The sequence below is a fragment of the Ahaetulla prasina genome, chromosome 12 (genome assembly GCF_028640845.1).
Source record: "Ahaetulla prasina isolate Xishuangbanna chromosome 12, ASM2864084v1, whole genome shotgun sequence".
NCBI classification, from domain to species: Eukaryota; Metazoa; Chordata; class Lepidosauria; order Squamata; family Colubridae; genus Ahaetulla; species Ahaetulla prasina.
Window position 1 is genome coordinate 12,165,820 of NC_080550.1, and position 13,939 is coordinate 12,179,758.

The 13,939-nt window shown below is 44.5% G+C and overlaps 1 protein-coding gene across 3 annotated transcripts in view; it reads left to right on the top strand.

Moving 5' to 3' along the window:
* The window catches only part of DPY19L3 (dpy-19 like C-mannosyltransferase 3), a 45,686-nt gene extending 32,287 nt beyond the window's left edge, over positions 1-13,399 (top strand). For 2 of the 3 annotated variants that reach the window (XM_058155345.1, XM_058155344.1), the window contains exons 17-19: positions 6,844-6,976; positions 8,894-9,052; positions 11,323-13,398. In XM_058155345.1, the coding sequence (XP_058011328.1) occupies positions 6,844-6,976; positions 8,894-9,052; positions 11,323-11,493 (463 nt within the window). In that variant the 3' untranslated portion in view covers positions 11,494-13,398. Of the gene's footprint in view, positions 1-6,843; positions 6,977-8,893; positions 9,053-11,322 lie in introns of all 3 variants that reach the window. The other variant, XM_058155346.1, reaches the window with a different exon arrangement.
* Positions 13,400-13,939: the final 540 nt, after the last annotated feature.

Genomic DNA, 13,939 nt, shown 5'->3' on the forward strand with positions numbered 1-13,939 from the left:
GTCCACAGCAGTAGTGGGTTTCAAATCCTGGTGGTACTGGTTCGCTATCGGTAGCGCATGGGCGCGCATCAGGGGTGGGTTCTACTTACCTTTACTACCGGTTCGCAATGGGATCGCGCACACACTTGCTTCACACACACACACGCCGAGCTTCTGCGCATGCGCCGATCACCTCTGACTGCGTTGGGGTCGTTGGGCGGAGCCTCCCGCCAGTTTTACTACCATTTCTATAGAACCGGTCTGAACCAGGGGCAACCCACCACTGGCACGCATGTTCACCTTGCGAGCGTGCGGCGCTTCTCCACATGCGCAGCGCATTTTTGATGACATCTGGGCAAGTGGGCGGAGCCTCCTGCCGCCGCTACTGGTTCGCCTGAACTGGGGCAAACCACCACTAGTCTACAGGTCTTAAAGTTGCCACGGTCAGATACTCCTGATTTAGATGATCTCTAGGAGTTAGGAGCGTAATGTTTGTTCTTTATACTACTTCATTCTAATTTCTCTCTTTCTGGCAATAATAATGAATAGTGTGATTATTCACGAGTAAAGAGGCCGTATAAATCGCTGGCAGCGTCCTGAAAGCCAGCTAAAGTGATCTCTATCCCTCAGCTTCCTTATTGACATATTCTCATGACAAATCTTCACCCAGCCAGAGATCTTTAAAACCACTTCTGTATTAAGAGATGCTAAATGTTTGATAAACCTGGTCTCCCGGGTGCAATATGCAGTGTTTTATATATAGATTTAAACATAAAATATACATGGGTCTTTGGGTTCAGCCACAAACTGGATTTGACAAGTCGCAACGAGCACCATTTTTCAACCCAGTTCCAGGCTGCAGAATGCAGAACTGTTGCGTAGCCTCCTCCGTTTAAATTAGCTTTTTTTTTTTTCCTTGTGATTTGTTATGTGGGGATTTATGGGCGTGGAGGGGAAATATTATGCATTGAAGAAGTTAATTACTTTTGCAGGAACAGCAGTTGGCAACCAATTTATGCCTCTTAACCTGAAGTTGGGAGTCAGACTTAATAAGATCTCAGTAATTCAGTGGCACAGGTATTTCCACAGCTGGCCCATTATAGCGCCAATTTCTGACAGTCGTAAAATCTTTTCTGCGGCAGTCGTTAAGTGAAGGCAGCGGTCATAAATCAAACGTTGTGGTCGCAAAGCAAACCCATGGTTCACTACGGGTGAGGTTTTACCCAAAGCTGGAAGTAAGTGGTAGTTTTCAAAATTGTTATAAAACAAGGTCAGGTGACTGTGGGACATTGCAAATGGCTGTAAATGCCACCATGTTGCCAAGCACTAATAATTCAGTCACATGATTGTGGAAGGGTCCTGACTGTGGGAACTTTGGAACTGGATGTAAGTAGACCACCCTCGTGGTAGGTCTGTCATAACTTCAAGCGCTCACTAATCGAACCGGCCGTAAGTCAAGGACTGCCAGTATTTCAAACAACCTTTCTGAACAGCTTGCCTTTCAGAAGTTGTGGGTGCTTCATCACGGGAAGTTTTTAAGAAGACACTTGACAGCCACTTGTCTGAAATGGTATAGGGCCGTGATGGCGAACCTATGGCATGAGTGGCACTGGTGGCACACGTAGCCACATCAGTGGGCATGTGAGCTCAGCTCTGGCGCCAGCTGATTTTCAGGCCTTCTGGGCCCACCAGAAGTAGGGAAACAGGCTGTTTCCTGCCTCCGGAGGGCCTGGGAGGTGGTGGGGAAGGCCTGTTTTTCTCCCTCACCTGGCTCCAGAGCCTCTCTATGAGTCTGGGGAGGGCGAAAACGGCCTCCCTCACACACGCCAGGCCCTCCGAGGTTAGAACAGCCATTCCCAACTTCTGGTTGGACAGGAAGTGACTTTTTTTGCTGTCCCCAGCCTCCAGAGCCTCTCTAGAAGTCTCTGGAGGCTGGGGACAGCAAAAAAACGGCACTTCCTGTCCAACCGGAAGTTGGGAAACGGGCCGTTTTGGGACTCTGGAGGGCCTCTGGGAGGGTGGAGAAGGGCGTTTTCGCCCTCCCCAGACTCAGAGAGAGGCTCTGGAGCCAGGTAAGAGAGTAAAACAGGCCTACTGGGCCATCACGTGCCAGGAGCAGGGGGTCACACACGCGGGGGCGGGGTGCATAGAATTATGGGTCTGGGCACATGTGCGCATGACACCCCCTCGCCCCGCCCCCCCCTTGGCACACGATGGCAAAAAGGTTAGCCATCACTGGTATAGGGGTTTCTGCTTGAGCAAGGGGTTGGACTAGAAGACCTCCGAAGTCCCTTCCAGCTCTATTCTGATTAATATAAATTTCAGTCCAATCTTGCTTTGTCTCATTCAGCATTTCTATACACAATCCTTTTTTTAAAATTATTATTTACATTTGTATCCCGCCCTTCTCCGAAGACTCAGGGCGGCTTACAGTGTGTAAGGCAACAGTCTCATTCTATTTGTATATTTATAAAGTCAACTTATTGCCCCCCCCCAACAATCTGGGTCCTCATTTTACCTACCTTATAAAGGATGGAAGGCTGAGTCAACCTTGGGCCTGGTGGGACTAGAACCTGCAGTAATTGCAGGCAGCTGTGTTTTAATAACAGGCTATCTTACAGCCTGAGCTACGGCCCTTTGACTTCCAACATGCAGTTTTCTATCTTTCCAGGTGTGTTTTTCCTTTTTTTTTTAATCAAAAGCTTAAGCTTCTTAAAAAGGATTTTTCCCCCCTATTCAGTATGTCCTGGGCTAAGCTTCATATACAGCAATTTTTGTTCTTTCAGGCACCATCAGGAAACATCTAATCTATGTCAAAGTAATGCCAAATTTAGGAGAATTTAGAATTTGTGGCGATTAAAGATTGCCAAATGTGCACAGAAATACCAACTCCGTTCCTCTAATTTTGAAAGGAATCTTTATTTTCAAAAAGATCAAAAGGCAGGAAAAACTCTGTCTTTCCCCCCAAATTCCTGTACTTCCCATTGAAGCTTTCTGTCGCAAATGAGTTATTTTATAATAATCCTATAATACTGGAAAGCATAGATAAAACAGAGGTTCCCATTTTACATTATACTCCGCTCAGCTTACCCCCATTAGTTTAACAGTAATTAACTTGTTGAAGCTTGGAGCTTCCAAAATAAATGAGATTATTTGTTCAAAATGCCATCAGGTCTGCTTGGAGTGACATTTAAATTACATAATGTAAATCAGTTTGACCTCTAAGTCCTTGTCATTATTTAGTGACATTTCTTGCAGAATAAATTGCGTGAGGGTTGAGCAGCCTGGATATGAAGCTTGGCAAAAACCTATAAAAACAAATTATCCTTTCATTTTATACATCATTTATCCAGACATTTGTAAAAATTGCTTCGTCTTTCTGTAATGGGAAACTGCCGTTTGGTCGTTTGAAGCACATTAGCTGAGGAAGGCTCAAGTTGAGCATTTGAGGGGCTGCCTCAGGGTGAAAGATTTGAGGAGTAGGGAGGCAACTTCTGTCAGGAATGCTTGATCTGAGGCAATTTTATTTATTTGATTATTTATATCCCACCTTTACAGGTACCCTCTACTTACAACCCCAGCTGAGCCCAAAATGTATGTTGCTAGGTGAGATGGTTGTGGAATGAAATTGTGCCTTGTTTTATGACCTGCCTTGCAGCCGTTGCTAAGTGAATCACTAAAGTGGTTAAGCTAGTAACATGGTTGTTAAGTGAAACTGGCTTCCCTATTGACTTTGCTCATTCGGAAGGTCACAAAAGGGGCTCACATGACCCCCGGGACTGTGCAACCGTCATAAATATGAATCAGTTGCCAAGCATCTGAATTTTGATCATGTGACCATAGGGATTTGGCAAGTGTGAAAAACACTCGTAGGTCACTTTTTTTCAGTGCCATTCCCACAGTCACTAAATAAACGGTTGTAAATTGAGGACTATTTGTATTATTTTTACAAACAATTTAAAGGGGCAAACATATCCATCCAATGCACCTTCCTCCTTTCTCTGTAACAACAACCCTGTGTTGTTGTTTTTTGTTTTTTTATTTACATTTATATCCCGCCCTTCTCCGAAGACTCAGGGCGGCTTACAGTGTGTAAGGCAATAGTCTCATTCTATTTGTATATTTACAAAGTCAACTTATTGCCCCCAACAATCTGGGTCCTCATTTTACCTACCTTATAAAGGATGGAAGGCTGAGTCAACCTTGGGCCTGGTGGGGCTTGAACCTGCAGTAATTGCAGGCTGCTGTGTCTTAATAACAGGCTTCTTACAGCCTGAGCCACCACGGCCCAGTTGGGTTGGGCTAAGAGAGTGGCCCAAAGGCATCAGCTGGCTTTCATGGCTAAGGTGGGACTTGAACTCATGGTTCCTTGCTTTCTAGCCTGGTGCCTTAACCACTAGGCCAAACTGGTTCTTTATTGCTCCATTGCTTCTAGTATAGATATTTACTTATGACCACAATTGACTTACAAGCACAATTGATTTACGGTTTGATTGTGATTTACGACCGCAACTGGTAGCTAAGCAAGACAGAGGCTAAGTGAGTCACACTTGTTTGTACTACCTTTTTGCTGCAATTGTTAAACAAAGCACTACAGTTGTTAAAAGATGTCTAGTTTAATGAAAGGAAGGACTAGGGGTGACATGATAGCTGAGTTCCAATGTCTCAGGGGCAGCCACAAAGAAGTGGGAGTCAAGCTATTCTCCAAAGCACCTGAAGGCAGAACCAGAAGTGATGGATGGAAACTAATTAAGGAGAGAAGCAACCTAGAACTAAGGAGAAATTTCCTGAGAGTTAGAACAATTAATCAGTGAAACAACTTGCCTCCAGAAGTTGCGACTGCTCCAACACTAGAAATTTTGAATTTTTAATGCAATCATTAAACGAATTCAGCTTCCCCCTTGGACTTCCCTTGTCAGAAATTGACTGAGGAGGTTTCAAATGGTGATCTATGACCCCAAGATGCTGCAGTCATCATCAACTACATCCCATCCTGAATTTGATCACTTGATTGTGGGGATGCTGCGCCAGTTATAAGCGTGAGGAACAGTCGTAAGTCACCTTTATTTCAGTGTCATTGTGACTTCAAACAGCCACTGAACGAATAGTTTACATATTGTACATGTACAATAGTTGTAGTTTATTCATAGTTACAAATTCCCAGGCTATATTCCTGTGTAACCAGGAAAACGTACTCGAAAAATTCATACATCAAAAAGTTCCAAAGTGAAATGAAAAGAATTTCTTTAACAGAGGTGTTGTTGTTGTTGAACGGGTATCTTTGAAACATCTATTTAGCCAGATGACGGGCAGCAAATACACGGAGGTGTACTTCATTTTACTGTGCCTGGTTATTTGGCAAGATTGCCCTTTGGGAATTACCCCCCACATTAGACAGAATTTTGGAAGAACATCTGTCTGGTTTTCTATGTGCTTTGATGAGACAAAATATTGAACAGATGGCCAGGCGCTATGTCTGTCTTTCAAGTACTTTTTTTTTTTCCTGGAAGGAAAAACATGGAGACAAAAGGATGGCCCTTTTCATTTCAATCAGAACAGAGCTGGAAGGGACCTTGGAGGTCTTCTAGTCCAACCCTCTGCTCAAGCAGGAGACCATACACCATTTCAGACAAGTGGCTGTCCAGTCTTTTCTTTAAAACCTCCAGTGATGAAGCACCCACAACTTCTGAAGGCAAGCTAGTCTCACTAGTTAATTGTCCTCACTGTTAGGAAGTTTCACCTTCATTTCAGGTTGCTTCTCTCCTCGATTAGTTTCCATCCATTGTTACTTGTCTTGCCTTCTGGTGCTTTGGAAAATAAGTTGACCCTCCTCTTCTTTATGGCAGCCCCTCAAATTCATATTCATTATATAAGAAGATCTATCTAATGGGACGCAGTGGCTCAGTGGGTAAGACGGTGAACTTGTCGATCAGAAAGTCAGCAGTTCGAATCCCTAGCGCCGCGTAACGGGGTGAACTCCCGTTGCTTGTCCCAGCGTCTGCCAACCTAAGAGTTCGAAAACACGTAAAAAATGCAAGTAGAAAAATAGGGACCGCCTTTGGTGGGAAGGTAACAGCGTTCCGTGTGCCTTTGGCATTTAGTCATGCCGGCCACATGACCACAGAGATATCTGCGGACAGTGCTGGCTCTTTGGCTTTGAAACAGAGATGAGCACTGCCCCCTAGAGTCGGGAACGACTAGCATGCATGTGCGGGAGAACCTATGTCCTGCTTCCCTATAGATTTCCAGACTAACTGAATTTAACTAATGGTCATAGAGGTGACCTCTTGAGATCTGATCATTGCAAGTGAAGATGGATTTTTTTTTTTTTAATCATTTGATTTTTGCCTGGAAAACCTGCCGGCCCTTGCTGGGAGCCATCTAGTGACCTGAATTTCCTTGAACCAACTTGGGAAGTAGGTGTAGAACTTTGTTGATCTCAGCCATCTGGGTTCTGCTGATTTCTGATCTCCTTCATGACTGCAGCCTTTGTAGGTTGTACAAGTGAAGGCAGTAGTGAACCAAAAATGCCATATTACACAGGGGTGAAATCTACTTACCTCCCTTACCGGTTCAGAAGTGCATGCGCCGCGCATATCCCGGACACAGAAGGTAAAAACACATTACTTCCTGGTTAAAACCAGGAAGTAGTGGCAACCAGTGGGCGGAGCTTTGCTCCACCATCACTACCAGATCAGCGAACCAGCGGCCACGATTGCTACCGGATCGGACGATCCGGTCTGAATCGGGAGCATTTCACCCCTGTATTACACCATTACCTGCTCCTGGACCGTAAGTTGGTAAAAGCAAAGAGAAGAATCCTATCACTGTGCCCTTCTGAAGTGAATCTCAATGTTCCTTCAGGTCCAACACTCCCAAGAAAGCAGTGATTGCAGGAAGCATGCAGCTCTTAGCCGGGGTTAAGCTTTGCACTGGAAGAATTTTAACCAATCACCCCCACTATGAAGACAAGAGTCTGCGAGAGAGAACAAAACAGGTAAGAGGATCTGACTTTCTCCAGCTACTCCCATTCTTGGGTTGTCCTTGTTTTTAGCAATGGTGGATAACAGTTCCATTTTTTCCCTCCTCCCTCAAACAAATATCACAAACATACCTTTTCTTTTCTTTCTTTTTTCTTTCTTCCTCCCTCCCTCCCTTCCTTCCTCCCTTCCTCCCTCCCTCCCTTGTTCATTGTGATGAAGGCAAACTGTATAATATAAAACTTACTAACACTAGTAACACAAAGTGTTAGAAACATTTTTTTGCCACAAAGAAGAGGGAGTCGGGCTGTTCTCCAAAGCACCTGAGGGTAGAACAAGAAGCAATGGGTGGAAACTGATCAAGGAAAGAAGCAACTTAGAACTAAGGAGAAATTTCCTGACAGTTAAAACAATTAGTAAGTGGAACAACTTGCTTGCAGAAGTTGTGAATGCTCCAACACTGGAAATTTTTAAGATGTTGGATAACCATTTGTCTGAGATGGTGTAGGGTTTCCTGCCTGGGCAGGGGGTTGGACTAGAAGGCCTCCAAGGTCCCTTTCAACTCTGTAGTTATTATTATTATTATTTGGGCCCCTAAAATCCAGAGTCAACACAAACAAAGGCTTTTTTCTAAAATTGATGAAGCACAAAGTGACTTTTATATATATATATATGTTTTCTGAGCTGTAACCAAAGACCTACATATGTTTTCTGAGGTTTTCGCAGGTGTTTGTATGTAGATCTTTAGTTATTCGGGTTTGGTTATTCGGGTTTTACCCGGGAGAAAACCCGAATAACCAAAGATCTACATATATATATATAGTATAAATATACTTTGCCTTTTTCCAGTTATCCAGCCAGCATCAACAATAATGTCCCATCTTCCTCGGCCTTCTCTAAAGCCTTCCTAAACATCTGGAATTGCTTTTTTTCCCATGTAATCTACATTCGATGATTCTAAACAGTATTTTTCTAGCAAGTGATATTAAGGCTGCAGATCAGAGGTGGACAATTAATTTTACCAAGGGGCCATATGAGAAATTGGGACTGTTGAGGAGAGGCAATGCCTGCCCCCAGCCATCAACATTGTACCAATGTCCCACCAGTGATGGGATTCAGCCGGTTCACAGCAGTTCAGGCGAACCGGTTGTTAAATTACCCACCCCTCTGCTATCAAAGTGGATCCTGAGCGCTGCGCTGCAATGGAGTAACGGGCAACGGAGTGGCCGGCACAAGGGAAGGAGAAGGCCGCTTTCTCTCTTTCTTCTCCCTGCTCCTCCTCTTCCCCTCGTGTCGGCCACTCCATTGCCCGTTTCTCCATTGCAGCGCAGTGCGGCACCCAGGATCCACATTGATAGCGGAGGGGGTGGGAATAATTTAACAACCGATTCGCCCAGTCAGGTTGGCCACTGTGGCTGATTCGTCCCACATGTGCGGCGGAGCTGGACCATGGCTCCCACAGCGGCCAACCTGACCCTGAATAAACCGGTTATTAAATTATTTGAATTCCACCACTGTCCAGAGGTAGGATTCACTTACCTTCCCTACCCGGTTTGCAAATGTGAGCGCGCAGGCCGCGCGCTTCGCTCACGTGGGCCTCCTCTATGGATGCACACAGCCTTCCGCATGTGCGCAGAACTCACACATTATATCCGGGCGGGTGGGCGGAGCCTCCCACAGTCACCACTACCAGTTCGCCCTAACTGGACAGAACTGGCTGAATCCCACCTCTGACTGTGTCCCACCCTTGCTGATGACACCCTGCCCCTCCACTGATGCCACACCGATGCTCCGATCCCATAAGACTATTGTGACTAATCATCGTGACTGATCGCTGCGTGTGTATAGCTTGTTCCCTTCCTTTAGTCATCCTTTATTCCCAGATTCAATGAATTAAGAAAGCAATTCCACCCAATTCTTTCACTCGTTTGCAGGTTTATCAGGTGTACGCCAAAAGATCACCTGAAGATGTCCATAGGATCCTCAGATCTTTCGGCACCGACTTTGTGATCTTGGAGGACAGCATTTGTTATGAAAGAAGGCACAGCAGGGGTTGTCGGTTGCGTGACCTTCTGGATATTGCCAATGGCCATGTAAGTCTTTTCCAAAACCAGTTGTTGGGTCCAAGAACGAGACGGAGAATTACATCAGAGTAGTTTCTTTATTGTTGCTCGCCTGCAGACAGGAATCTTGCCAGACTAAAGCACTTAACTATTAGCTATACCCTGTGAACTGCTAGGGTGGATCCACCTTCGCCTTTTTCCTGCGTAACAAAGATTCCAAGCTATTTTGTCTTTTTGCTCCCTGGGAAACAGCCTCTTTCTTCTCTAACTAGATTGACTAGATTAGGGGTCTCCAACCTTGGCAACTTTAAGCCTGGTGGACTTTAACTCCCAGAATTCCCCACCAGCTTTGCTGGCTGGGGAATTCTGGGAGTTGAAGTCCTCCAGGCTTAAAGTTGTCAAGGTTGGAGACCCCTGGACTAGATTCCATCAACATCAGTCTTCCAAATTGCATTTAAGTAACTCTAGGGGTGGGCTTCAAAAATTTTAGCAAGGGGTTCTCTGCCTGGTTGCTGGGTGGGTGTGGCCATGGTGGGCATGACCTAGTCAGCCTCCTGCACCACGGCGGCGGGAGGGCATTTTTGCCCTCCTAGGCTCTGGAGTTTTTCCTCGAGCCTCCAGGAGGGTGAAAACAATCTCCCCAGGCTCTGGTCTTCCTGAACTTCTGGTAGGCCTGTTTTTCGCCCTCCCCGAGCCTCTGCGCGCGCCCTGCATTTACCTGCATCCAAAATGGACTGCGTGGGGACTCCTGGGAGAGGCGGGGTGGGGTGGGTGAGGCCAGCCAGGAGTGGGATTTGGGGGATCTCCAAACTGCACAGAATCTTAGCTAAAGGTTCTCCCGAACCCCCAGCAGCCCACCCCTGAGTAACTCTCAAGAATTCAGTTACTCTTTTACATGTCCCTGGGATGCTCCTTATGAAATCTATTGTGAACCAGGAAACAAGAGTGATTAGATCTGGAGTCCCCAACCTTTTGGCTTGGTGGACACATTTGAAATTCAGAAAAGAGGTGAGCACAATTGCAGGATGGATGTGGGAAACCAATCCAGTAGCATGCTTCCTCTAAAGCGGAGATCTCATAAGACTGTTTAGAGTCACTTTGTATTGTGACCCAGGCCCATGTAGTTAGTAGCAAACTCAAGTCAGTTTAAAAACAAACAAACTTTATTAGACCAGCTGAGAATTAACTCATTCTCAGCGTAGTTCAAACTAAATCAAAACAAATTCTTCATAACACAACTCTTCAGTCTTATCACCAACCTTGGTCTAATTAGGCAAACTGCCAAAGGCTTCTCTTGGCAAAAGTTCAAAAGCAGAAGACGCCGACAAGAAATAAATGCAGCAAGACAAGGAGCAAGGCTATCAATGTTGTTTTCCGGCAAAGAGCCCAAGAGCTGTTGCTACTCTTTTAAGCCTTATGGGAGGGGTCAAACATCTCTTGGCCTTACTCCTGAGTCATCCTCTTTGCTTGAGCTGCTGTTGCCTTCTGGCAGCTCTTCTCATGCGTGCATTAGGAACAGGCTCCTCCTGTTCATCTGCCTCACTACTGTCAGCCTCTGGAGGCTCCGGAGTCCGCACTCCCAGATGGCTCTGGCTCCACCTCTGCCTCCGACGCAGAGCCCTGCTCCGGGCCTTCCCCAGCCTCCAGGACTGGCCCATGTTCTTCCTCAGCCTCATCGCTGTCCGACTCTGTTGCCAGCTCCGCAGGCTGCTGGCGTACCACAACACTTTGATAGTGAGATGGGCAGCATATAGGTTTAGTAAACAAAATAAATAAAATTAATAAATAATCAGCAAGTTGACATAGTATGCTATTTTAGTTTTCTTGCTTGATCTAAGCAAGTCAGTTTGGTCTAATGATGGAGACAACAGGCTAGAAAGCTAGAAACAGTGAATTCTATTCCTACCTTAGCCATGAAAGCCAGCTGGGTGACTTTGGGCCAATCACCAGAAGATGGTGGGTTCTAATCCCGCCTTAGGTAAGCTGGCTGGGTGACTTTGGGCCAATTGCTAGGAGATTGTTGGTTCTACCTTAGCTATGAAACCCCGCTGGGTGATTGTGGGCCAGTCACCAGGAGACAGAGAGTTCTAGTCCCGCTTTAGACACAAACATCAGCTCTCTCAGGCCAACTCACCTTGTAGGGTTGGTATTGTGAGGAAAACAGGATGAGGAAGGTGTGTTAAATACATTTGCCACTTTGAGTTATTTGTAAAAAATAATAAAACAGGATACAAATCAATAAAATAAAAATAAAGCAGTATAAAAATAGTTATAAACAGCCTTTCCGCTTTCTGTTACAGACGATGGATGGTCCTGGAGAAAACGATCCTGATCTCAAACCTTCGCCGTTCCCTCGCTTCTGTGAGGAAATCAAAAGAAATCTGCCCTCATATACGACGTATTTTACTAAAGTCTTTCACAACAAAACATTCCACGTTTACAAACTGGCTCGACATCAAAACAAGACATAGCTTTGCTACAGCAGTAGCACAAAGCGCTGGTTTATAAAAACGGCTTTTTTTTTTTAAAGGGATTTTGTTTTAGATTGGTTGAAAGCGTTTTATTTTTAATTACTCGGTAATTCAAGAGCGTTCGCTTTTGTGACATTTTACACATCCCATAATGTAAGTTATCAAAAACTAGTTGACAGAGGCCATATAGATACAGATATAGATATACATACATAGAACGGAGATCATGAAAAGCACATATTTTGTAAATTCTATCCCAATATTCTATGATTTAAAAAAAATATATCTAAAGATGGGGAAGGTTCCCTTATGCCAGTCCCTACTCATCTACATCCTATGCCCTAATGGGGAAATCTTCTTTCCCCATTTAGTCTTTAGGAAATTCTGTCAGTTGGGTATACTTGTGGGCAGTGGTGAAATCCAAATTTTTATACTACCGGTTCTGTGGCTTGGTGGACGTGGTGTGGCTTGATGGGCGTGGCAGGGGAAGGATACTGCAAAATCTCCATTTCTACCCCACTCCAGGGGAAGGACACTGCAAAATCCCCATTCCCTCCCCACTCCTGGGGGAAGGATATTGCAAAATCTCTATTCCCACCCCACTCTGTGGCCAGCCAGAGGTGGTATTTGCCAGTTCTCTGAACTACTCAAAATTTCCACTACCGGTTCTCTAAACTGCTCAAAATTTCCACTACCGGTTCTCCAGAACCTGTCAGAACCTGCTGGATTTCACTCCCGCTTGTGGGTCTTTTAAGTTGGAAATCTTTTTGACATTTTACACTTCCTTATCCTTGTTAAGGACTGAGAATAGGATGGGACTATTTAGAGCAGTGTTTCTCAACCTTGGTAAATTTTAAAATGTGTAGACTTCAACTCCCAGAATTCCCCTGGCTGCCAGGGGAATTCTGGGAGTCGAAATCCACATGTCTTAAAGTTGACACGGTTGGGAAAGACTATTGTAGAGGAAAATTCAGTTCTCAACTGTGTCGGTTCCTTGGTCCATTGAGCTATTTTCATCAAAGCTTTAGTAAGGGAGGTGTTATTAACAAACTCTCAATCCAGCAAAAATTTTCAGGAACACCCAAGTGCTTGCGGTCACTGCACTCCTCCCCATTTTCAGTGTCTGTGGTTCTTCAAACCATGATTACTATCAGGGCTTTTTACACTGTATTTCAAGTTTTATTAGTAGCAGTTTGCTTTCTTTCCATCCGTGCTTAATTGTTGATTTGTCTAGGCGTAGAATGTTGTTAATTGAGATTTGGTAGAGTGCAGTAAAGTACAATGACCTATATCTCAAGGAGTTAAAGAAAGTGTTGACATGAAAGTGCTCCCAACTTGCTCTCTGATATAAAACCATGTTCAGTTTACTGTATTCCGCTTCCTACTCATTTTGAGTGTGTTAACATCCTAAGGAGGATAAAGAATACCATAAAGAATTATCTTGGTTTTTAATGGAAAATATAATTTTGTGGTTCCAAAGACTCGTCCATACGCCACTCAGAACAAAGCCTTTGTGAATCATGTACCTTATATTGATGTACGAGAAGTTCATATTTGGACGCCTTTTGAAGTTGAATGAAGACATCAATCTTATGCCCTTGGTGGTCTCTGAGCTTGGTTGTTTTCCTACAGACATTTAATTGCCCATCTAAGTAACTTCATCAGTGCTTATTACGGGAGTGGGATTTTCTCTCTGTTTATATACAAGTAGCCGGTCCTGTCAATGTTGGTAGGAGTGTTTTGGTGATTCTTTGATTAGGCTGTCGGTTTGTGTGACCTGGTAGTTCCTTGGCTGGGATATTGTTACTTAGTTAGGTATAGAAATGTCTACAAGAAAATGAACAAGAATACAGCAAGGACAACCATAGTGCAACTACAGATATTCTCTTCTGTTTGTACCCAGCGGTGAAACCCGAACCGGTTTATTACTGGTTCGCTGGCTGCGCACGCACGCTGTGCGCACGGATGCGCCGTGCACACTACGCACCAAATGCAAGGTGCTCGCATGTGCAGTGCATGCCAAAAGGAGGCATGGGGTAAGTAGAACAGCACTCTGTGTGTGTGTGTGTGTGTGTGTGTGTGATCAGCTATGGCTGATCACCCCCTTTCTACCTCCTCTTCGACCGAATAGGTAGTAAAAAAATGCTTTTAATAGTAAAAAAAAAAAAAGGCTCTGACAATACACAGCTCAGCCGTGATCGTCAGAGCCTTTTTTTTTTTTTTACTTTTAAAAGTATTTTTTTTTTATAACCTATTTGGCTAAATGGGTAGTGAAAATACTTTTAAAAGTTAAAGAAAAGTCTCTGGCAATCGCACAGCTCAGCTGTAATAATAATAATAATTTAATTTTTATACCGCCCTTCTCCCGAAGGACTCAGGGCGGTGCACAGCCAGATAAAATCAACAATCCATGGATACAATACAAATAAAAACAATGCTAAAAAAC